This window comes from Triplophysa dalaica, chromosome 10, assembly GCF_015846415.1.
Source record: "Triplophysa dalaica isolate WHDGS20190420 chromosome 10, ASM1584641v1, whole genome shotgun sequence".
Lineage (NCBI taxonomy): Eukaryota > Metazoa > Chordata > Actinopteri > Cypriniformes > Nemacheilidae > Triplophysa > Triplophysa dalaica.
In genome coordinates, this window is record NC_079551.1 from 12,596,464 (window position 1) to 12,622,368 (window position 25,905).

At 41.0% G+C, this 25,905-nt stretch overlaps 1 protein-coding gene across 1 annotated transcript in view; it reads left to right on the forward strand.

Moving 5' to 3' along the window:
- Nucleotides 1–25,905, forward strand: part of fbn2b (fibrillin 2b) — a 43,638-nt gene that overhangs the window by 1,202 nt on the left and 16,531 nt on the right. Inside the window, exons 2-20 of the mRNA XM_056757955.1 lie at nt 914–1,213; nt 5,935–6,017; nt 6,235–6,333; nt 9,704–9,799; nt 9,936–10,031; nt 14,975–15,172; nt 16,725–16,850; nt 18,747–18,872; nt 21,847–21,999; nt 22,439–22,678; nt 22,761–22,904; nt 23,195–23,314; nt 23,900–24,025; nt 24,106–24,228; nt 24,326–24,601; nt 24,738–24,791; nt 24,889–25,014; nt 25,154–25,279; nt 25,372–25,491. Of these exons, the coding sequence (XP_056613933.1) occupies nt 1,038–1,213; nt 5,935–6,017; nt 6,235–6,333; nt 9,704–9,799; nt 9,936–10,031; nt 14,975–15,172; nt 16,725–16,850; nt 18,747–18,872; nt 21,847–21,999; nt 22,439–22,678; nt 22,761–22,904; nt 23,195–23,314; nt 23,900–24,025; nt 24,106–24,228; nt 24,326–24,601; nt 24,738–24,791; nt 24,889–25,014; nt 25,154–25,279; nt 25,372–25,491 (2,608 nt within the window). The 5' untranslated portion in view covers nt 914–1,037. The remainder of the gene's footprint in view (nt 1–913; nt 1,214–5,934; nt 6,018–6,234; nt 6,334–9,703; nt 9,800–9,935; nt 10,032–14,974; nt 15,173–16,724; nt 16,851–18,746; nt 18,873–21,846; nt 22,000–22,438; nt 22,679–22,760; nt 22,905–23,194; nt 23,315–23,899; nt 24,026–24,105; nt 24,229–24,325; nt 24,602–24,737; nt 24,792–24,888; nt 25,015–25,153; nt 25,280–25,371; nt 25,492–25,905) is intronic.

Sequence of the window (25,905 nt, forward strand, 5' to 3'; positions counted from 1 at the left end):
ACCCAAAGTACAGTCAGGGCCAAAACTTGTTTTTTTTCTGCAGCGAATCCATGCAATGGCAGTTTTGGCGGGCCTGTAAAGTATTGCAGACCAATGTTTAGAGAACCAAAGGATTAGGCTGGAATAATAATATAGTTTATTCAAAACTCCATTATCAACAGTGGGCGATTTCATGGCTCCATTTATGAAGCAGCACATTTGTTTGTACGTTAATTGTATACTCCACAAATGACCAAACGAAATGAAAATGTGGCTGTCAGGATTTTGACATTCGACGGACGATGAATTGTCTAATAAATCTTTGCGATTATGACAATTAATTGTCTGTTTAAGGGCTTTGACGTTTAATTCTCATGCATTTTTTAAACGGCTTTGGAACGACCATATTGTTCTGAATATAAGACTGTTTTATTTTCTATTAAAAAATGGGGTCATCATATATTTAAGGGCTAGGCTTTTACATGTCAACAATACAGCTGTCAAATACATTTAAAACGAGTTTTATAAGAAGTGAATTGAATGCCCCATTAAAATGCTATCACCCAAAGTTCTCAAAGTTTTCTCAATTTGACTTATTTGTAAATTCACTTTTGGTAGGCAGGTTGGTTTTCACATTCAGATTATTTTAATTCATACTAAATTAGACTATAGGTTGTCATGGTGTATGCTTTAAAGCTTTTTTAAGTGATTGTTGGTACATTTTACCAGTATAATCATACTTTAGTTATATATATATATATATATACTAAAATATACAATATACAGGCACTGCAGCTCCCCCTCATGTCTTCTATAGAGATATGCAATAATTGCAATGACCTGAAACCATTTTTTTAATAGGATTATTTAATAATTGTGACAGCCCTAAATGTAAACTAGCACATTTTTAGTATTTCTGTATTCTTTCTTTCAGCCCGGAGTTCTTTTACATCACACACTTGAGGGGACACGTCTAAAGAGCTAATTGAGAAGGAAGAGGTTTATTACGGGCGAGGCACGTTTAACAGGAGGTTTCAGGAGTTGCACAGCAGGGCCCAATGGGAGCCTGGAAGCTGGCCAAGGTGGTGCTTGGATGGGTCGCAGTCTGGTGGGCTACTGCGTATTCGGTGTTGGCACAGGCTGATGGAGATATCCAGGCCAGCCGATTCATTGGAAAACCAGAAGGGGAGGTGCAACTGAGGGTCCGCCGGAGAGGCCAGGAGTCCCTTAGGGGGTAAGAAGGTTTTTTTTGGTCTTCTGTCAGCTTGTCTGTAAAATAAACATGCTTATGGTTTGAGAATAAGTGGCATTTAGATTTTTTAACCAAAAGTACATTTTCATGTGAAAGCTGGTATATCTTTTTTTTAACTGTAGTGGCGCATACGTCACAATTAATAGTTAGCATTAGCTTCTCCATTTTTGCCAAAAGTTAATTGCGTTTGCTACCCGCTGTGATGTATGGGTTGAAGCCAAACTTCTGTCCATGTTGGTTGCCTGATTGTTCCCTAAAAAAGCAACATATGTGGTGGAACCAGCTGTGATAATGTTTGTCAAATGTGTGTGAATCTGCTGTGAAGGAATTTTAAGTACTGGGATGCCTCTGTATGTTGGTCGTCTCAACAGGGGTGTCGTTTCCTACTTTTCAGACATGTTGAAAGACATTATAGTTTGGTTATGGTAAACTTTACTTCCATGTCTCACAGAAGAATGCATAATGTTTGAAGTTTTTGTTGTGGTAAACACACTTAAATACACTGAAAAAGAACACAGACGGATTTGATGATGGATGTGTTTTCCTAGCCTTCTACTGCTTCTCAAACTCAGGGTGGGCATTTTTTTGTTCAGAAAGCCAGAGCTGAGTATTTTTCTAATTTTTGTGAAAACAATGGCTGGTTTGTGCTGTGCTCATATGTTTGAATCGGTGATTCCTATCATCTGCGCTTGCTTATAACTCTCCTGCAAACTACGACAGGAAATGAGGTATTCTGATTACCCAGGGCTCCAACAAGGCACGTTTGTTTCAAAATCCAGGTGAGAGAATATTTTAAAACAGACATATCTCCCTTACAAATTCTAAAGCAATGTGAAACAAATGCGTTGGGCAGTTGCATTAACACTGTAGTTCGCAGTACAGCTCTAGCAGAAACAATAGGGCTATTCTGTATGTCCAAATCGGGCACCGAGTCGAAGCAGTCAAAGTTGACCTATAATGCACAGAAAGAGAGTTAATCAGCTATTTTGTCCAAATTTTCAGCTCAGAAGGGAGTTTATGATGCCGTCATTGGAGCAAAACCTGCTGTAAAAGCAACTGGTCCAACACAAACTTGCCAACTCCAAGACTTTCCAGATGATTTCCTTGCCAAAGCAGACATTTAACTTCACAATCCCCTTCACAATGTTGTAGCTGTTGCGTCATTTAAAGAAAAATCTAATTAGAAACTTTCACTGTTTGCCATCCATTTTTATAGAAACTTTGATTATGATCACCAAGTGCCTATTACCCTAAGACTGCTGTTGAATGTGTTCATTTATTCTACCATTGACCAATTAAGTGGAGTTATCTTAGGTCAGATGGTTAAAGTGACTTGCAGTGGGGGATTTGGAGCTTATTGGCTCTCTGTGCTAAGCACAATTTGACTATCACATGATCACGTTGTGTCTTGGGGCCCATTAAAATGAAGGTAAAGTCTGGGATTCTGCTGTAAAAGCAATGGTCTTGGGGTGAGAATATGATTATGTGATCCTCAGCGGTTGATGCCAAGCAGAACCTGAAGTGTTCTGCAGAGCGCTCAACTAAACGTTTGATGACCTGGTGCGGGTCCTCAAAGCTGAAAAACCTTTTCATTCGTTCAATATGTCTCGCGAGCAATGTCAGTTCCATAAGATTCCAAAGATGGGCTTGTGGAACAATTGATGTTTGTGTCCCCAGAGAGAGTGAGCTCTTTGTCTTGGATATGCAAGTCTTAAAACAGTTGAAAGCACATGCCAGCCTAAACGAAAACAATCGTTCTCGGATATCAAAGAGTTTACTAGACGCCAGCAATGTTTTGGATTTGTGGATTATAGAAATACATTCTCAAGAAGAAAAACATGGTAAAGGACTTGTTTCTCCAAAATGTGATTAATAAAAGCGTTGACATAACTTTCAAGATTTTCAAGAATAAATCATCACTTATGTTTATGGCAAATGTTAAATGGTCAAGAGGGTCCTTATATAGAAAATCATATAAGGATTCGGTGCCAAGTTGTTTAATACATCTCATGTGAGAGTGTGTCCACTGAAAAGAGAAAAACATATTGCAGCGTTTCAGTGCGTCGTATAATGAAAAGAAAGTCTTATAAGTGTATCCTTATGTGTCCATAATAGCATGCCCAGAAATTCTTATCGACTTATCAAATGGACTTGTTTCTCGTATTGTTCCAAACAAAAGAAAAAACATAAAATGCCTTTTCGTTGTCTATTTCAGATACCATCAGTTGCTTAAGAACTCCATAAGTCTTGGGCATCAATCTCTTCAAGAATGCATTATTCCCACAGGAGAGTGTGCAATAAGCTCGGGGTTCGGGTTCATCAGGGTCAAGGGCTTGAAACAGGCCAAGTTAAAATGACCAAGCTCATTAGCTTTGGGCTGGAGATCCAACAGTACTGGGGGCTAGGGTCCAAATGCCATTGAATTGACCTTTAACCTCTTAAGGAGTGGTACCCTGTGGGCCATAATTGTGCTATCTTTGTCTGTGACCTCTCCAAGATAACCGACAAGCCCTTACGAGAGCTCCTGTACAAGTTTTTATGACCTCACCGAATGTGGGCCTGAGGCCGCCAAAGCATGGCCTGATATCCTATCTCAGACTTGTCGTTGACCTTTTGCCTTGGAATTCGGTTCGTGAGGGGTCCTTTGTGCTCCCCCTCCAAGAACTGTAAAGTTAAGCTGTTTCATCCAGAGATCTTTGGCAAAGAATTGATGCAAATCTTTTGGTGGACGTTTTAAATGTATAGTTTGTACGTTTTGAGAATTGAAATGGTTCCAGTTGAGGAGTCACGTGGTATTCCTAGGTAATTTGCTTCACCAATTTATGTGCTGGTTTGTATTTGAGATGCTGTGTCTGTAAATGTTTTTCATTTAGCAGTGGTAAACACACAGTGCTGCACATGGATTGCATGTTTGAAATGCATCTGTCTTGGCTCTTTTCTTTGGCTCTGTAAAAATAAATCCAACAAATGTTAAGATTACGTCAACATTTTTGATTTTAGAATACAACTCGGAGTTGTCTGCTGGATGTGATGGCCATCCATCAAGTGCCGCTTTTCCACTGCATAGTGCTGCATGGTACAGCTCACAATTGGGGGGGTTTTCCACTGGGAACAGTAGCTAGTACCTGATACTTTTTTTAGTATTACCTCGGTTGTGGTTCCTAGCATACTATACCAATACTAAAATGAGACATGTTTACACACAGATCACGGATGGGGCCAGAGAGAAACATCACCAGCGGCATTGGATTTGCAAAACATGAATACGCATTTTAATACATAATATTGGCATTTCATTAAATGCCTTGTGACCGTAATATAGAGATTGAGACCCTTAATGCATTGCTAAATGCTACATTAGTTTACCCGTGTGTGCCGTCGAGCAAACCAAATAATCATTGTCTGTTCTTTGGTTTAGATTTCCCAAACTCTGGTACTTTAGAAGTATTTTGTTTTGCTGCTATCCGCCATAAATATGCTCCAATACTTTATGTCGCGTTCAAAATGATGCTAGAACAGTAGAGGAAGCGCAACTATGATGATAAGTTTATAATCCCCACTGACTTAGAAGTGGTACTCAACTGCTGCGGAAAAGCAAACCGAACCGAAGTGAAGTGAGCTTTAACAAGCCGAGCCGTTCTAAACCGGACGGTACCATGCAGTGGAAAAGCGTCATTGGTGTCTCCCTTATCTCTAGATGTGTTTTTCTTTTTAAGAAGCAAGACTCCTTGCTTCCATGTTACTGATACTATCTCCATCATTTTATGGTTTAATTTCCTTTGCTGCTTTTGTTTTCAACATCCCACCCTTCCAACCCCCCATCCACTTCCACTTGTTTTCTTTACCTCCCACTTATTCTTGCCCTTGTACAAGCATTTTCCATTTCCATTTCTAGTGCTATATCTGCCCAAACTCCCTCCAGCTCTCTGTCTCTGGCTCTGCAGTGAAAAGTCATGTCGTCTGGTTTTGTGGGGTTAAAATCTATCAAACGATTCAAACTACAGCTGGTCGTCCCCAGGTGACTGACAGCAGTAAACATCTTGCCTTGTAGAGCAAAGGAATTTGTGTGTGTGTTTAGAAAGACAGATGTCCAAAGTTTTTTTCAAAGCTCTCTTTATGGCAGACTAAACTGGGTGCTGATAGAAATAAAGCTTTTTCTCAGTGAGTGTCCAGGTTTAATGGAGATCCCCTGAGCTTGTTGGAAAGTAACCTTGAACATTAACCGAAGGTGTTGAACTGGACCACAGTCTGGGAAGTAATACTGAGCACTTGGATCAAGTCTTATTCCCTAAACAGTGGCCCCTAAAACCGTGGTCTTACTCGTGAGAAACGGTACTCAAGCAGAGAAACGTTTACCTTTGGACATTGTAAAGTATCTCACATACATCAGTTTAATTTCTCTGGACTAACTCTTGCTGTTGGTGAGAAAGTCTGTACCAAAAAATGCTTGCGGGTAAGTACATTTGGGAACATTAGAGTAGCTAGTAAATATATCTTTCTCAGGATGTTTGGTTAGGATCCTACTCAAAACAAACTGCCTATTTTAAATTTGGTCCCTGGAAAGATGTAAAAAGTCCTTTGGGCCACTCAGTGAGCGGCATTTATTTCCGAAAGGTCAGGAGGTCTTTGAGACTGCAGATATTTCATTCTGAGAAACGGTTCATTATTTTTCAATTTCACTGGGTTTGGTTTCTTTGTTTCAGGCCCAATGTATGTGGTTCTCGCTTTCACTCCTATTGTTGTCCTGGATGGAAAACGCTTCCTGGAGGGAACCAGTGCATCGTTCGTAAGTATCCGCACGGCATCACGTGAATGACACAGGATATTCTTGCTTTTAAAGTTGGGGGTTGAACGTTTTATGGTACACAACTTACATTACCTTGACTACAGTCTCAGGGTTCACTCATAGGGCAAACTGGGAAAACGGAAGTCTTTCAAAAATGTTAAGGCTAAGACGTGTAGTGTATGCAAAAACTTTGTCTCAAATTATTTTCTCTCTTCAGCGATCTGTAGGAACTCATGTGGCGATGGCTTCTGCTCAAGGCCCAACATGTGCACTTGCTCTAGTGGCCATCTTTCCCCAAGCTGTGGAGCGGCCGCAGGTGAGTTTGGTCATTTCAGCTTTCCATTTATGTGCTTGAATACATGATGAACTCTGTGACCATTTGACAGTAGATTCACTCTTATGGGCTTTTTTTAAACCAAGTGTCAACGTTTTGAAATGTGTACTAACCGCTTGACCATGGTTCCAACATGTTTTCTAATTTGTTAAAAGCAGGTCTGGCGCTACCTATATTCATAGCAGTCAGTTACCTAGGGGCTCAGGCTTGGAGGTGGGGCCTCCATAACTGTAACGTGCTCCAACTTTTACGCACATAACATAAAACTACTGCAACAGTGTTTCTAAAGCATATACTCAGCAGTCTACTTATGTCTTGGCTGCACGCACTTGTCCTCAGATGCAGCTCGAGTTCTGCAACGCATGTAATCTCTTTTACAGTCTTTGGCGTTTTTTGTTGTCACAAATGATTATAATTTTTACACATTTTAACTTTCTATTGATTTCTCAGTGTGCGCATAGACGCCAGTTCTCAAACATCGCAAGGCTTCAAGCAAGTTCTCTATTGTGCCTTTTTGAGGATCTTTTACACTGTGAAATACAAGGTTATGTAAAAATCACATGAAAATTTTAAGTCTTAAATGAAAGTAAACAGCCGGATCTATATCACCGACCTATATCTCAGCTTCCCGTCGTGTCCTGCTCACACTGTCTATTCTCAAATAACAACCAGCTATATTACATTATTCCTTCCAAATAGACAAAAAATTCTGTTTTTGTCGTCAATGTTAATGAAAAACAAAATACAAAATTGGGCCGATAACGATAACCGATATTTCTTAGACATTGGAAGAGGATAGCCAATATATGGCCAATATACAGTATCTACATATTAATATAGCATTCCCTAAGACTGAAGCAAAAGGCTTTTTTTGAAAACATTCCCTGCAGAAAACAAGGTAACCATTAGTCACCCCCCAAAAAATCATGTACCAAGCCTACTTTATACTTGTTACGATTCTTTAACCTTCATATATATAAAGAAAATAAGCACATTTCTGCAGCTGTCTGATTTTAAGTCTTTGAAACAGTGCTTTTCCCCCCACTTTAAATATATACAGTAGGCTAAACTCATCCAAAAGAGTGGAAAAGTAATGTCTGTGTTAATGTAAAATTATTGCAAAATATTTTCATCCCGACTGCCCTTAAATTTTGTTTAGACCTCTTTTTAAATTGTTACATTTTCACAGTGTAATAAAATACTTTATTTATTCTAAAGGGTGGAGGGGGGTGAGGGTGCCGGGAGGGGCCTCAGAAAATAAATTTTGCCTTGGGCCTCTAAATGTTTAGAACCCGCCTTGGTTAAAAGTCTTAGTCATATATTTCTTAAACGTTTTGAAGGATTTATTAGGTTAAATGTTGTCTCAGTTGAAATTGAGCAGAGGTACTGCCATTCAGGAAATTTCTTCAACAGTGTATCACGTTTCTTTTGAATCATCAGTCATGAGTATTTTCTGTTGAGATATGTTCTGGCCACCTAGAAATGCTTTTTCTTGACTAAAAGGTTTCAATTTATAATTGTTTGGATTTAGTTTTGGTCCTTTCTGGATAAGCTGTCGACCTTAAATGCAGGTTTTAGTTTCTACACCTGCCAGCAGCGTCCGTCCATTTCACAGCAAATGCCAGGAATATGCGGTCATAGACAAACAAACCCAAATACACCTAACCATAGGGTTTGGTCTCGTAAACTGTAAACCTACAGTTGATTTATTCTGCAGTGAGAAATTGACCATCCAGTTGCCTGTTTGAAAGCAAACACTAAACATACACTCATGATCTGTTTGGGCAGCCTAATAGGATTTGTGAGATCGGTTTCGCTGTCATTACACCCACCCGACCACGTACCGTCTGCAGTGGTTGGGAGCGGCCGCGTTTATGAGTCAGCCATGAATGGATGTTAGCGTAGCCATAAACGTCCAAATGTTGCATGATAAAAATAACGCCTGGAAATAAACTGCTTAACCAAGACTAAGGAGGTTAACTGAGCATGGCCCAGCAGGTGTTTAGCTGGTCTAGCAGGTGTCCAAATGTCCAAACCGCCCTAGGCTTATTTATTTGACCAGGATCTCCTGTCTGGGCGTAAGTGCCTAACTATGCCACAGCCACAAAATCAGCTGTTAAATTGAACCCCTGGATTTATAAATGTGTTTTTTAAGATTTAACAGCACAACAATTAACACTCAACACCAACGTTCCAGTAATGCCAGCCACCAGATTTCTTCTTAAGACCCACAACGTCTCGAAGTGAACTTGATGTTGACAGGTTGCGGAATCCCATGCTAGACGTGTGAGACAAACGGTCATAAAGGACCTCTGTTTCTCTGCTTTGGTCACGTTTCCTGCCTTCGGCATAGCATGTAAAAAAACGGACAGATGTGACTAGCGCATACAGAGGTGCATTGTGGGGCTGGAACCTCAGGGAACCCCGTTTTTTGCGTGGGTGCGCGTGTTTGCGTGTGCGGTTGAGCACGTGCAGCTTTCGAATGGGTTGGCAAGCTACAGCGCCCCCACCTATTGGGGACCGCCAGCAGGTCTAGCCGATTAAGTCATTTCCTGTTCTTTAGGAAAACACGACCCTACTCAAATGCTCACAGGCATGGCTGTTGAAAGCATGCCATTACCAAAAAAAAAGAAAAGAACTGGACATGTTTGATCCCTCTCTCTCTCTCCAGCTCTATTGTCAATGCAAAGACAAACAAAATGGCTATGTTTCAGGCTATTTGTAACAAGACAATAACGTTTCTGTTTTAGTTTTTTTTGCTTAGATTAGGTCATGGCAAGTTGAGATCAAAACCAATAAAGAGTAATAGGATGTATGCTAACAATTGGTCTGGAAAGAATTGTATTTTGAATTATGTTTTGGGCTGAAACTATATGGCACCACGCCTGTGTTAAGACAGAATAAAGAGTTTGGCTAGCATCGCTTTGACGCGATCGATGGGAAATATTGTGTCTTAACGTCGCATCTACGATGATTTTGTGCTCTTTTGACAGCGTGCAAATTACCCCCTTGGAAATGCTATTTAAAATGACAATATTTTTTTATCTCAAATCATTGTTAAATGACTCTGTTAAGATCTTTGCAAAGTGATTTCGTCTGCGCCAAAGAATTTCCAGTTCTTGGAAATCATTGGAAATGATTCACTCTACTCTGTTTGAAATAATATTTTTTCTGCTATACAAGTCTGAGACGGTGGTTAAAAATATTTGTATCGTGTGGAAATCTTTCAAAACAGTTTGGGGGCTATTTCCGTAGTAAATATGTTAAGATGAGTCACAGTTGGCTGGATGGAGAGCAGAATTGACCAATCAAGACACATTTTCATTATCTCCACCTTTTCTTGCTTTTACAGTCCAGTCCTGCAGTGTTCGTTGTATGAATGGAGGAGCTTGTAATGAAGACGCCTGCTCGTGTCAGAAGGGCTATACAGGAACTCACTGCGGCCAGCGTAAGTGTACTTCATCCTAAAGATTTAATTCATAAAACCACTTGAAGATCCATACAGTATATAGCAACTCAAGAACCCAAAATAGCATCTAATGTCTGTTAGTAAAAAACGATTTTGACAATTTTGTTTTCCGCAGCTGTGTGTGAAAATGGATGTCAAAATGGCGGCCGCTGCATCGGTCCCAACAGATGTGCCTGCGTCTACGGGTTTACCGGGCCACAATGTGAAAGAGGTAAGACAGCACAACCCTTTCAAAGTTCCTCTCATTTCTAAATTCTTGTTGCCCCCTTTAAGATGTCTTTAAAATATGTGAGGTTTGTTTACTGTCTCGCAGCTGTTTTAAAAATGCGGCCACACAGGGCTTCAATGCGACGCTGGGACCCAGAAACGCGAGGCAGAATAATATACAATGCTACGGTTTTGACATGGCTTTAATAAAGCTAGCCTTCACCGTAGCTAGTGTGAAATTAATAATACAGTTTAAACTGTGGCCAAGTCTCCCCCAGCACTGCAACAATGAAGTTATCCATGCAAAAGGACCACAGACTGCCCTAAGCCTGCCAAGGCGCTCTTGTGGTAAAATCCTTGGCTGTAGAAAGTGACAGAGCGACGGGATTGTAAAGACAAGGTTTCCATAAGGCCGTGTGAAATGTGGGAGAGAAACGCCCCAGGCACGCAGGACCGAATACCTGACCCCTTTTGGGTTACTTCACCCTCCTCCATCTGCCTTCCCGTCCAGCCCCACCCCGTCACGAAACCCCTTGTGCAATCGCGGGACGGTTCCCTTTGAAAATACAACACAGGGGGGTGGTGGAAAACTTTGGGAGACATCTGGCAACAGATAAAGTAGGGTGAAAATGACAAGGGAACATTTCTGCGTGGAGCCGTAGACGTTTTCTTAGTAGAACTAGGGGCGGTGGATGGAGACCCCAGCTGTGTATACAACTAGCACAAACAATCTGCTCTTCACACTAGGAGTGTCGTCCACCAGACACCAGCTGCCCTCCAGCGACTTGTTCCCCGGCCACTCGACCACATCCGTTAAACTAAGAGCCGTCTCTCATAGGCCTCCAGACGCACCCTCAAGGCTGTTGGGTGTCTGGAGGAGGCTGTAAAAAGCTCACAGCAAACCATCAGTTACAGCAGCTTATAAGATGGGTAGAGAGATAGAGACACAGATAAAGAGCGAGAGAGAGAAGCTCAGGTCCACTGTCCTGGCCAATTAACTCGGCTCAAATCCAAATAGTGTCGGCCCAGTTTGCATTTGTTAGCAGTACCAAACTTACGTCAAGTTTGGCATACTTCTTTCTGTTGAAGTGAATGAAAGGGGACATGACATTTATTTTCAGCGTATTTCTTTGGACAAGGAAACGTCTTAAGTGAAGTTAAGCAGAAATCACTTCATCAGGTTGTAAACCTGTCTGACTTGCTTTTTTGTATTGATGTGCTACATTAAGACAATAAGAAAAAAAGGGGTCATATGACATGGCTTAAACAAATATTAACGTTTGTTTTAGATACGTGCTCTGCTGGCAATACACATGCACCAAAGACTTATTGTTGGTGTTATTTGAAAATGTGAAAATTTTGTTGAGCTAAAATGTGCAAGACAATGTTAATGTAGCAATAACATATACGATAGGACCGAAAGCAGAACCGATAAGGGCGGAGCTTACCGATGCCCCTGTCTTTCATAATTTTGGCCCTTGTTCCGTTTAATACCGGGTTTCGGTACCCATCCCTATTAAGAAGCAACACAGTACATATCTTGCAAGTAAGTTATATACTGTACATGTTCTGCGAGCAAGACGTGAGCTCAGGTTAGGTGTGGTTTACAGAAAGATATAAATGAGATCACTTCAGAAATGGTGTCGGACCCATTCATCAAATTCATTTTCCCTGTAGCACGTGTATGTAAGATATCCTTTCCAGAACAATACAACACGTAATATTTATGTTGCAGCGGATGGTTGAGTTTTTCCAAATAAAAGTTGACGTAACTTCTAAAGCCGTTGGCCTTTTTGGAACCCATTACTGGCTGCGAACAGATTAAAGAGAGCATTAAGACATGTACCAACATGAGTATAAATGGCCATAGACTTGTGAGTCATAAAATGGTTGAAATCATGGCTTGCTGTACATGTGGGGGATGGATAAGGTAGATGTAAAGCCACTGTTTTTGTCGTACTGTAAATCATTGAGCAGTAAAAGTGTTTGTTGGTCAGTCCAGGCAACATCAAAGCTTTACACCGGAGGGCTTAAGCGTGTTATGTTTCCTTCACCCTCATCTTCTCTCGGTGCAAAGTTTTTCCCTTAAACCTTCATTCCTCCATGTGCATGAACTTACGTTTAAAGCATTCTTTGCAGATTTCATATCTTGATCTCAACTCTGTTTCAACCAAAATAGGTCCAGACATAGCGAAGTCATTGATTCCTCAGCACGATTTTGGTAGGATGTCAAGTTTCCACCTCAGTCGTTCAGTGTGAATCTGATTCCCAGAGGCTCCGCGCTCCATACCAAATTAACTTCCCTCAGCTTTTTCATTCTGTAGAAGGTCCTTCATGACAGGCTATCCTTTTTGGTCCATTTGGATTAGGTATAATGAAAACATGCCAAATCGAGTGTGAAGACGGCTCTCCATCACACAAAATATGATCCCCGATCCCTTGAGAGGCCTTGTGCGTTTCACTGGAGTTTGACATCATGATTCATATTCTTCTCAGAAAGAAGTAATTCTTGCCAGACGTTGTTGGCAGGGAAACACCTTAGTGACTAAACGGAAAGACGAGGCGAGTAAGCGTTTGGCGGGAACGAGATGTAGGTAACTGGTTTCAATCTTACCATCCGAACCGCAATCATGGTAAAATTACTCCGGAATGATGTCTGCATCATCAACACTTCACCCCTTCTCAGATTCCTTTGTACATGTCCTTGTTTCTGGGAAACGAGGTCCGCACGTCAAACCTGAGACCTAGTACCAGATCCTACCATGTTACGCTGTTATTCTCTGGCCGTGTGTATGTACAGATGGAGCTGAGCTGAACTTGGCTCGAAGGGTAATGTCTTATGAACGATTTTGGCCAGAGTTTCCAGACTTTAGGGCTCCAGCTTCCATGTAGATCAAAGGGCCCGGCAGACAGATCTCAGCAGTTCACGGCGATGGTCTTGAAGCAGTTGTCCTTTCGCTTTTGGACATCAAGATCATGGGTTGCTCAGCAGTGTATGGCTGTGGACTACGGTGTTGTGTTCACCAGTTGAAAGTTAGTGTATACTGACATGAATGACTTGCCACCCATCATGCAATGTCTATGTTGTTTCTAGTCACTTCAGAATTGTGTTAACAGAGCAGACGAATGGTGTGGATGAGAAATTTAGGCTTGCATATGTCTGTTGACATATTTTTTATGTATGCGTGGTCATGAACCGTGAGGCGATCATGTCTGGTTCACTTATGGTTTCTGTCCGCCTATGAGTGATATTGGTTTAGTTTTAGGGGAGCAACTCAAGAATTTGGCTTTTATGTAAAAACTTGTAAATGAACCACATTCAGTGTGGTTGGTTTGTGAACCCAGAGCGGGTTTACTTTATTTTATTATTATTCTTTTTGGATCAAGGGAACAGCGAATTTCAAACTTTGGTGTAATTTTGTGTGTTTTTGAACTTTGCTAATTCAAAACATTAGCTAAATAGGCATTCTTTTGATATATTTTATTATTATTTTGGGATCAACAGCATAGCGAATTTCAAGATTTTGTGTTATATTGTATTATCATATTTTATTGTATTCGTTTAATTATAACAATTGTAAAAAATGTTTTCCATTAAGCAGCTGTACAATATTACATTTGAAAAGAAATTTAACTAAATTTATATTTTTGGTAATGATTATATATTGCTATAGTTTCTGTACAAACCACTTTGAAACATATGTGAAATTTCCTTTTGCTGCTTGCCATGTATAAAACAAAGGCATGTGGTCCGAAATCGCTTGACACGCAGGCAATGCGTCAACCCGTGAATCAATGTACTTATAGACACCTTTAACCCCCAGATCATTTTTCAAGGGCATTGGTCTCATTTCATTACTCCCAGCATAGGAAAACGAGCAAGTCCACAAATCAACAAGATCTCGATTTTATAGATACGGCCCGAAAGACTTTTCCCGCGGCTCCTGTGAATATCGTCTCTCGCAGAGGCTGATGTATTGTGTACTGGATACGCCCGGACACATCTGGGCCCTGTCTTATCTTAAGTCCCAACCAAGAGCAATTAATCCATCCCAGATGTGCACAGGATTCTCGCTGTGGGTCGCCTCCGCTTGGAGAGAGGACCTACATTCCTCGACTCAAATTGTCCAGGAAGAATGGTCAGGTCGAGGGGGAGGGCGTTGAGGGGACAGCAAAGGGATTTTGGAGACACGTGAGGTGGAAATCTCTATAGTTTTTCTCCTTTATTTGCCTTCCCTTGACCTACTTTCTTAATGCCAGTCCCTCTTGGGTAGAAATGAATGATCCATCTTTCGTTTCACATGAAATATTACCAAGGACCTTTGAACGACTGGGGAAATCATTTGGTCATTTCCTATTCTAGTAAACCAAAGTTTTCATTATACCTTTGAGAAATACAAACTCTTGTTGTACTGTAGCGTTATACATCACTTGCAAACTAGCAAATGGAGGCATTTGTGAAAGGTTATGCCTTGAGTTTTATTGAGTTCTACTGACCAGACATTCAACCGCTCCGTTTACTCTAGCATTAAGTTAGTTTATTTGTTGCGCAAACCCTTCTGAAAGAGAGTAAGTTGGGGCAGTTGGCCATCGGCGCAAGAATTTTCATAGTGAAAGTAGAAACAGCCCCAGTGCCACCACCTACATCTCAATGGACGCTCAACGATTTCAGCCAAAGACAAGAAGGCTTCTCATGGATTTCACCAATATTGATAGAATCCACCAATTTCTTAGTCATTATCTCATTATCTTATTAAAGAAATGTGAAAGACATCTATTGTAAGAACATTCCCAGACTGACCACCAGCCTAGTGAGAGCTATCTCTGCTATCATTTTTTGGTTCCTTGTGGCTTATGTTTTGTACTTGCGTGATACATTTTTTTATGAGAAGTGTTTGTCTAAATTTTGTCAAATTTACTTTTCCTCACTCTATATCACACTTGCAGACTACCGGACCGGACCTTGCTTCACGCAGGTCAACAACCAGATGTGCCAAGGTCAGCTGAGCGGCATCGTCTGCACCAAGACGCTGTGCTGCGCCACCATCGGGCGAGCTTGGGGTCACCCGTGCGAGATCTGCCCCGCCCAGCCGCACCCCTGCCGAAGAGGTTTCATTCCCAACATCCGCACCGGTGCCTGCCAAGGTGAGATTGACCAAGTGTCTAATTCAAGAAGCAAGGTTGTCGTTACTACATCGCCATTCCGACCAGCGTCTGAACAAATAGCTTAGTCTTTTCTCCCTGAATGTCTGGTTCACATGTTTGTGAATTTTTTCCCTAATGACCGGCCTGACGGAGCAGATGAGCGTAACAGATGTCGTGACCTGTGTTTGGTAACCCGTACCATCCAAATGCACCGCCATTGTATTACTTAGCAATGTCAAATATTTAGATGACTTCCATTAAGAGATGGATTGTGCGACTTTAAATGGGGTGATATTAGACATACGTTGCCTTTGTTTACCATTACGTGGGCTTGTGTGTGTATAGAAATGTATATATTGTATATGTAATATACACAAACATATAGACTCACATAGTCAAGTTGCTTTGGCTTAGGGAACATTTTGTGACTCAAATACCACATCTCATCTAGAAGACTTGAAGAAAGAGGCTCCTCTTGGCTTCAATATCCTTCAATACACAATACTGACCTGGATTTAACCAAAAGTCTGTCTGGATGAACTACAAAGCACACATGTGCACGTTTAAAATAGAAGCTTTGTGTGCTATACGTTGAGCCTTCCAAAATCTCCGCACTCGATGACGGAAAGTTATTTCTGAATATATTTAAGGACAGATTGGCACAATCGGATGCAGGCTGAGGGTTTACAGATTTCGGTTTGGCATGTGAGCATGTGCATATCAATCGGGAAAAAGAAAGCGAGATAAATCAGACACAGACGTTGGATGATGGACCAGGTTTGATGTCTGCTGGGTCTGTGCGTTGGCCAGACACGTTACATCCGTCCAAACTCAACCAGACGTCTGTCCGATCTAGAGCGAACCCAAGGTCTTTGGTTGGGTTATGAAGCCCGAGGGCTTGAGGTCAGATGAACATCTCAGATACTCAGAATGTGAGGTAACAAAAAGCAAATTAGTTACATGTCAGCAACACTGTCCAAGAAAAACACAACTGCGCGTTCGAGACGTTGCAGGTCATCAGATCTATAGAATTTAATTATTTTCCGACATCGTCGCTGTCCTTCTGAAACCACATTTGTCCAAATTTGCTGTCTTTCTGGAAATGGAAAAAACACTGTACTTTTCCATGACTGCAATGTGTTGCAAAAAAATTAAATCATGAAATATGGAGGTACGAGGTTTCAGAAGGATAGCAACAATATACTGTTTTAATACTATTTTTAAGTTGTACTGTAGTTTTAATTTCAATATTTTTAGTTTTCATGTTAATTTGAATGATATTTATTTTAATAATGTTTGCAATTTTTTTGTACTTTTGTAATTTTATTTATGTATTCACTCACATATTGCTATTTATGTTTAATTTGTTTTTCTTTCAGTGGTTTGTTTTAATGCCTCAACTTCCAAAGCGACATGTGCATTTTTGTGTATAAATTTTTATATTACATTTATGTTTTATTTGATTTCAATGAACAGAAATGTTTATATAGTTTTAATAGTCAAATTGTGTCTACGCTGAATTGATGGTCGTGGTGTGTTTTTGTGTTGTTAGATGTGGATGAATGTCAGGCTGTTCCCGGATTGTGCGCTGGAGGAAACTGCATCAACACTGTCGGATCGTACGAGTGCAAATGTCCCGCGGGCCATCGGCAAAGCGAGACCAACCAGAAGTGCGAAGGTATGGCAAAACAAACATGTTAACACGTCAAAAATACAAGCTGACGAAGAAAAACCAGTACTGAGTGCGAATTTATAAATATGAAATAGTAATGATGCCAGCACAGGTTTATTTTGTAATCTGAGTAAAAAACACAGTTTCTTCAACATTTCAAGCCTTGTTACGTGCTTGTTGTCACTTTCAGGTCCAAGTATGCTGTAAATATTGGCTCTGAATCTCTGTTTTGGGATACTAACTCAAGTCTCACGTCCCTCTGGGTTTCGTCTCGGTCGTCTTTAACATTAGATAGAGCCGCTTGAGTGGAATTCAAACAATGCAGAGTGAAAAAAAGCTGGTGGGGGTGGTCTGTGGTTCTTGGACGCAGTCCTGGCCTTTGGGCGTATTCAGATCAAACTTACAGAGAGAGATAGCGGACTTTCATACCAGTAGGGTTGTTTTATTCCTTATCTAATCTAATTGCGTATTAGAGACGTTTAATGCACATTCGTATCGCCAAATCAACCATTAGCCATTGCAAAATAGGTCAACGTTACATTATTGTAGGAAAATAAATGGATTTAGATTTTGCAGGGGATATTAACTAGAGAGAATCGGGCCTCTGGAGGTTTTTAGCTTAACTCCTAATAACATTTTGGACGTAAATGACGTGCCCGTGACTGAATGAAGGTTTAAAGAGATGGAACTTTTGTCTCCTCGGTGAAAGCAGACGTTCCCTTAGGGTCAGAAAGAGAGAAGGTGAAGAATCCTGTAATTAGACGCTCGGGTTCAGTCAATGAGACCTGCCGTGCGTTAAACTCGCCGAACTTTGAGTGCGAACGGCTGGATTTTGGCAGGAAAGTGCTTCTCTCTTCTTTGAAGCCGGCTGAGAGTGGAAAAACCCAGGTGCTAGATGTGCTGGATGGAAAGGGGGGTAATTACAGGACAATGGGGTCTTGCCCCGGGCGAGGAGGTAGGGCATAACTTTTGATGCTTACGAGACAGTTTCGAGGGAGTTGCTGAAGAGATTCTTGACACGGTCTCTATTAAGAATCTAATGTTATGCAGTGTTCTTTGGCTTTGTAGGAACTCAAACATGTCTTTTATAAGCATCACGTCCTTTTAAAGGCACAGTGGGAACCTAAATATACTCTTCTAGGACATATACTCTTCACACCCCAAACACAAAAACCGTTTTGGCACATTTCATTTTAATGCACGATCATGCTGAATAGTATTAGTAGTCCAGTCACATTTCCCCATACTGGAAACCCAAATGATGGACATGAAAAATAAACAATGGGGCTATTGTCCCATGAATATTACATTTTCATAGTCTTTCCCCCCATTGTATGTACGTGCAGACTTTAGGCGACTTTAGTCACACGGACATAATGACTTGAACACACATGTGACGCTGTAAGCCGATGTTTCTCCAACTGCATACGTCCCTGCGGCGTCAACGCGTTTATCCAGGTGGCAGACGTTGCCCTCAGAACGTGACATCACTCATGTCTGTTTTTAGGCCCAGCTGAAGGGGTTGATTTGAAAGAGGTTTTTGTGACCACAGCCGGGCGACACACACACATATATTCATCAAACACGCAATCTACTTTGCCATGTTTTGCCCACATCCTCGCACACAGCGGCTGTATATAATTTTACTATAATTAATCTAACTGCACGTGTTTATATATAAGTGCGACACGCAATAAAAAGTAAGCAAACAGTTTTCCATCTGTTCACTTTGAGTTTGGGTTTCAGTTTGTGATTTCGAAGGGTTTCTTTACTGTACTGTAAGCGGACAACCCCAATTATATCTCAGTTTCAGTTTAAGGGTCAAACTGTGCCATTTTTGTACACGCTGTGTTTTCTTTTATCTTTCATTCTAGGTAATCAAACCTCGTTGTTTTGTTTCAGATATCGACGAATGTGCTACTATCTCTGGAGTATGCGACGGTGGAGAATGTACGAACACGGCCGGCAGCTACGTCTGCACCTGTCCGCGAGGTTACGTCACCAGCACAGATGGGTCCAGATGCGTCGGTGAGACTCTAATGAACACACAAACACACACTCATGTAACCGCACACTTGACCTTACACTCAAGAACCACATCTGGCTCCTGATTCCTGTATGACTCAAGGAGTGAGTCGTTCTGCGGTCAGCCACTTCAAGTCCAGATAAATATGTTGCCGTGTGTACACAGGTCTCTATCTTTGCCTGTGAAGGGGAAATAAATGTTGAAGAAGTCAAAATCTTGGAATTGAGGAGTAGTTCTCAAACTGTGGTACGCGTACCAGTAGGGGTCCTTGGTGGTACGTGTGACACGACAGAAAATTAAAAAAGTGTGATGCTGCGTCCAAAACCGCATACTATCCGTCCTAAATAGTATTCAAACTTTAGTATGTCCAAAATCGTAGTATGTTGAAAGGAGTATTTCAATGATTTCCTCACGGTCAGACAAAATTTGGGGAGAGGAAGAATATTCCAAAACTTTCTGAAATGACAATATGAAAATTAACTGCACAATTACTAGAAATGTGTACCTTTGATATTATACAATTTGCATACATAAAACATTTCTGGAAAACAACAATTTTTCATGATTTTCCAACTCCGATTTTGCACCAATTGTTCTCCTGATGTTAACTATACGTCTATTTTATTTATATATCTTCTGTGTTAAAAAAATCTTTCTACATTGTCTGTTTTAAGACTTTCTGTCATTTAGAGAGCCCTGTTTACAGTGCACTGCAGAAAAGGGTTTTGTGTCCACAATCACTTCTGACTAACTTGAAAAACATGTTCTTTAGTTTGAGAACAGCTGATAAATAATGAAGTGTTTGTATTATTAATAGTACATAAGAATTGGAGGATGAGGTGTACAAATTAAGATTCACAGCTCTACTAGTATTTGGCACTTTATCTAAAAAGTTTGAGAACCACTGGCAGAGATTGACAAAGTAATATTAACCATTAATATCACTCCCTGATGGTTTTCCAGCCAATCAGATCCAGCCCAAAAAAATTATTGTTAAATGTACTTCATTTTAGAAATACGTCACTATGGATGTCGAAAGCTTTGCTTCGAATCCAGATCAGCTCCTGTTCCTCTGTTCACACACCTATGAAACAAACCTATAAGGTTTACTTTTTTCAGAAAGTGGTTTGAGAACGGGTTTCATTAGCTGGACTCGGGACAGTCTGGTCTCCTCTCGGGGCGATTAATCATCAGAGGACAACAGGGCCGTTGGCTGAAATTTCCTCACAAACATTCCAGAATAGCAGCATAGATACTGTCGACTCCGTCTGGGTTCAGTGTGTACTGTATGTTGTACTCTCTTTACATGTCGTCTTGAATTTCTCACTGTTGGCTCCTCATCTGTCTTTCATAACCTTCCGATTTGTTGCGTCCCCGGGTGAGAATAAAGAAATGTGAGAAGTTGGCCCCACACTGACGTGTCCTTCCTATATTCCCAGAGACCTGTCTGGATTATTGACAGTCTCTTACTGTACATGTGGATCCGGTCAGGCTGGAGTCAAGGCTTGTTTTCAGTGTTAAACATAAAGGTTTATAGTGGTTTAACAGTCTGGTGCCACAGGAGAACCTTTAAAGTTAAAACTAAAATCAAATTGAACGTGTTCGCCTGAAAACAGTGTTTATTGTGTTAATAGAGGTTAAAGTATGTACAATAACCTACAATCTCATGTTTCAAACAGAGATGGCGATAGAGAGGCAAACGTTACAGATTTCAACTTTTCAGGCGGGTCAAATTTTACTGGGCGTTATTGTGCGTGTTTTCCCCACAGCTGGTGCTTTGTGTCTCAGAACCGAATCGCCGGGAATTACTGAGGGCGATGCTAATCAATGCTAATGCGTTTTCGCTCTGTGAATATCAGGGCTTTGAAATATCTACAAACTCGTGAGAGCCCACATTCAGAGAGGACGTCTGGTTCCAATTGAAACCGGCGTTACCATCAGAGAGCTGTTGCGAAACCCACCCTGCCCCCAGCCACAAACCTCAGAGACGATCCCAAGGGTTTGGGGGGGTAGTATGGGGCCTACAGACGAATGGCCTCTTAAGTTCAATGTAATTGGGTAGATTACTCCACATGGGCTTGATTTATGGCAGACTGCTGGCTCATTAGCTGAGTTAATCGACTTTCACCCCCTTGGTATCCATGTACGCTATCTCAACAAGCTCGCTCCCTTCGCCCTATTGTTGACCTTGACCGGGTAAAACTTCCAGCGCCATTCCAGAAGAACTCCCATTTGAAGCAAGTGCCTTTGCTTACCTTTCCAGTTGCCACCTCGTAAATTAGATTCCGGTGGGACGGAGCACATGTAGTGCACGGACCTGACTTCCTTTGACTGCAACTGTACTCGCGAGAAAAGTATTTGTGGTATTTGCGAACGTCTGTTTTAGGCATCTGTCTTCTGAGTGAAGTTTCGTTAGTTAACGTGAAATGAGTGGTAGCAGGTAGCAGTCAGTAATTTAGTCACATTTCTTTGTACCTGTGATATAAGAGCTTGATGTGAATTTAAATAATATAATGCATTCCAGTTATTTCTTTCACATAAGCAAAAAATGTTAAACCGTCGTAAAATTGTTAAATGTTGTAAACTCTCGGTAATGCAGATTACATCTTTGTTCTTAAAAGATACTATTAAAGCTTCAATTTCAGTATTTTCACAAAAAATATTTGAAATATGTTTATATTTGGCATTATTAATTTGAATTAGTATATTTTTTTAATTGTATATATTACGAATTGTTTATAGTATATTTTTAAATAAAAAATTTAATTATTAAATTCACTTTTTGGTAACAAAAATATAAAAAATAAAGGTTCTACATTTTTGATTGTAAACTTAAAAAAAATGTTTTTGTGTATTATTGTGATCAGTTTGATTTACTTTTTTGTATTGTTATTTCTCATGTTGTTCTAGCACTTTTGAGAATAAGAAAGGCACATTACAAATAAAGTGCATTATTATTTTTTCTCTCCATAACAGATCAAAGAGTCGGTACATGTTTTTCCTCTGTGACGAGCGGGCGTTGTGCGTCTGAAGTGGCGGGTCAGTACACAAAGCCGCAGTGTTGTTGTGAGACGGGCCGCTGCTGGGCCCTCGGACACATTCCAGAGATGTGTCCTGTCAGGGGATCGGGTGAGTGTCCAAAATACACGGCCTAAACACGGAAAAACGCTTTCATTCATTTGGCAATCTTGAGTTGTGAGTAAAGCTAGGGCAAATATTAAATGTAATTTAAGTTACCCTAAAGTACACCCCAATCCTGTCAAGATACACCCAAACGTAGTGCTGTTATAAACGATCCAGCTTGAACTGTATTACAATACAAACAACATCCAGAGAAGGAATTTCTTTAGATCTACGAGAGCGTGACTTTCGCGCAGCTCTCTAGGAAGAGTTATTTCAGACGTACCTCACAGAACGAGTTCAGGAGAAATACATTTCAGGCTGAAACGCTCTCTTTCATTGCCTCCCCTTCACACCCATGTGTTCCGCGCTCCTCCGCCCTCTGCAAGAATCTTTAGCCAGAAATATACAAAAGATCATTCTATCATTATTCGTTATTTGTTTGCAGATGAATACAGACGTCTTTGCATCCAGAGGCTTCCGTTCGCCACCGGTAATGGAGGGGGAATCCACGGGGGGACCATCAACGGTGGCGTTGTTTATAACGGTGGCGGCGGCGGCGATTTCAATGGCGGTTTCAACGGTTACGGCGTCAAACACCCAACGCAGAATGGAAACGGGGGCACGTACATTTCCAGTGGCATCGGCGGCGACCCGACTGGAAACGGCAACGGAGGCCCAAAGATCAGTAAGTCACTGACTGTGTAATTCTTTCACAGATTGGCCATCTTAAATTCTGAGTAGCAAGTTAACCATGTCTTGTTTCTTAGGCCAGTTGAATGAGACCACTATCGATGTGTGCAAGCACTTCAACAAGCTGTGTCTCAACGGCCGCTGCATTCCCACGCCAACCAGCTACAGGTGCGAATGCAACATGGGGTACAGGCAGGAGGACGTGCGTGGAGTATGCATCGGTAAATATTTCACATCGTAATATTTGTGCCACTTTTTAAGCCGTACATTTCATGCGGATGGGCTTAGAACCCGTGACCCTGGTGTTGCTGGCGTCATGCTCAACCTGTTCAGAAAATACTCTGGATACCAAATAGCTGCACAATCTAATGTGAGATGTGAGACTCTGATGGAAAAATGTTTCAAGGTGGTCTTTGCTACCATCTGTAGGAACACTGATGGTATTGCACGACTGTGCCACAGAAGGTTTGATGGTTGATTTTTGAAAACATGTTTGTATTTGTTCCCTCAGATGTTGACGAGTGTTCCAGTAACCCTTGTATCAATGGAGACTGTGTCAATTCTCAAGGATCATATCTTTGCAAATGCCATGAAGGATACCAGAGCACCCCCACCAAACAAGCTTGCATTGGTATAATTCATCGCTGTATTACTGTCATTACATACTTCCATACTTCCATTTTGTTTGCAGAAAGTTTTGTTGCTTTCAAAATGTTTTGGGGTCGTTGAATGTTTTCAGTGCAGAAAAAGGCTGATATGAAACAAAGAAACAAATATTAAAATGGAAAGAAAATAACTTAAAATGAATAGTTTGATTTTTCATTTAACAGTCTGGTATCAGTTATTATTTCTTTCTGACACAAATGAATAGTCGGTATGTATACTTCAGAGTTATAGATTTGTCTTCAGTTTTACTAATAAGCTTTTAATTGAATAATTGAAAGTTAATTTTCGATTTTTAGCAATGCTGTTTATTGTATTTTTATTGTAATATTATTATTATAATTTTATTTATTTTTTATTTATTTTTATAATTTTAGTGCCCTGAGCAAGTTTATTTCAGGCATCATCTCTAACTTTTGTTTATTTTTATGAAGAATATTTAGGTGTTTTTTTATTTATTTTTGTTCTGTACTATAATAACCATGTTACATATACATGCCACATTGACGCCATGCGGCCAGTTGTAACTTACATGTGCTTATCGCTCATTCAGACATTGACGAGTGTATCGTGAACGGTGTGATGTGTCGTAACGGCCGCTGCGTGAACACAGATGGAAGTTTCCAGTGCATCTGTAACGCTGGTTTCGAGGTCAGCCCTGATGGCAAAAACTGCATCGGTAAGCCTTGCAACCCCAGCTTAATCCATCCATCTATGAGAAATTATTCATTCAAATGATTCGCTTGGTCTTTCCCCCAGATCACGATGAATGTGCCACCACCAACATGTGCCTTAACGGCATGTGTATAAACGAAGATGGAAGTTTCAAGTGTATCTGCAAACCTGGATTTGCTTTGGCACCCAACGGACGCTACTGTACCGGTGAGGCTCTACACAAGTTTCACGTGTGTGTGTTGTTTCAACAAAAACATTCTCTAAAGAATTGCGATGTTTTCTATTTATCTTTCGATTCGAACAGACATTGATGAATGCCAGACGTCAGGCATCTGTATGAACGGCCGCTGTGTTAACACTGAGGGCTCGTTCCGCTGCGAGTGTCCTCCCGGTCTGGCCATCGACATGGACGGGCGTGTGTGTGTAGACACCCACATGCGCTCCACCTGCTACGGAGCAATTAAGATGGGCACCTGCTCTCGTCCGTTCCCAGGTGCGGTGACCAAATCGGAGTGTTGCTGTGCCAACCCAGAGCACGGCTTTGGAGAGCCCTGCCAGCCCTGTCCCGCGTTAAACTCGGGTAAACCATAACTAATATTAATGCTGAATACGGTGCTCGCCTTACTTTTGAATTTTGTTCAACATGTTAGATCTTTTAAACATTAATATATTATGTGTATTCCACCACGCAAATAAATTGGTTTGTTTGCTCTCAGCCGAATTTCAGGCGGTGTGCAGCAGCGGGCCTGGGATTACCACAGATGGACGAGGTGAGTGTCTGTTTTAGGCAAGATCGCTATCTCTTGATCACAGATGTACGTTTATATACAGTTAACTGTTATTTACGTGATTTGTTTTTTCTCGCAGACATCAACGAATGCGCTTTGGATCCGGATATCTGTCAGAACGGGATCTGCGAGAACCTGCGCGGAAGCTACCGTTGCATCTGTAACATCGGCTATGAGTCAGACGCTAGCGGCAAGAATTGTGTCGGTGAGTTAGACGCAAGATGACCCTTCAACAATTGTCAATGTTGGAAGGACATGTGTAATACTTTCTATTTTGATTGTTTGTTAAATGGAATAGTTAAGTAAAATAGTTTGAACTTATATTATTACGTTTCTTTTTACAGACATTAACGAATGTTTGGTAAATCGCCTATTGTGCGATAACGGCATGTGCCGAAACACGCCCGGAAGCTACACATGCACGTGTCCCAAAGGATTTACCTTCAAAGCGGACTCAGAGACATGTGAAGGTAATTTGTACACGAAATATTTATTTTGTTAACGTAACATCATTATATTCTTCAGATAGCGAAAATGTCTTAACTGTTGTTTTTTCGTTCAGACATCAATGAATGCGACTCAAACCCTTGCATCAACGGCATTTGTCGCAACGTGGCGGGATCCTTCAACTGCGAATGTTCTCACGGCAGCAAGCTGGACTCTACCAATACCATCTGTGTGGGTAAGTGTACCGATTTTTCTTTTAAATTAAAATCTTGCGTTTATCAGCATGGGACAACCTCAGGCTTTATCTGTCTTGAAAAGTTTGTTAAAGCAAGTTTCTCTATCAAGAAAATGAATACGATTTTCACTTCCAGAACCCCACCGTTGTGCTACATTAGCTTTCCTGCCACCTCTCATGACTAAAGAGCAAACGGACGACACCCATAAGAAAGTATTACCCAACATTAACACAGCGACGTGCATCTGGGTGTTTATTTCCCCTTTAGATGCGAACGGCTGGTCTTATTCGTTGGGGAGGCGTGTTTCATTTGTCTAAAGCTGAACTTGGTCTGATTGAAATTAATGGGCCGTGAAGGCAATAGGTCGAGCGTTTATGTTTCGGGATGAATGCCCGCTGAGATTTACTCCCGTG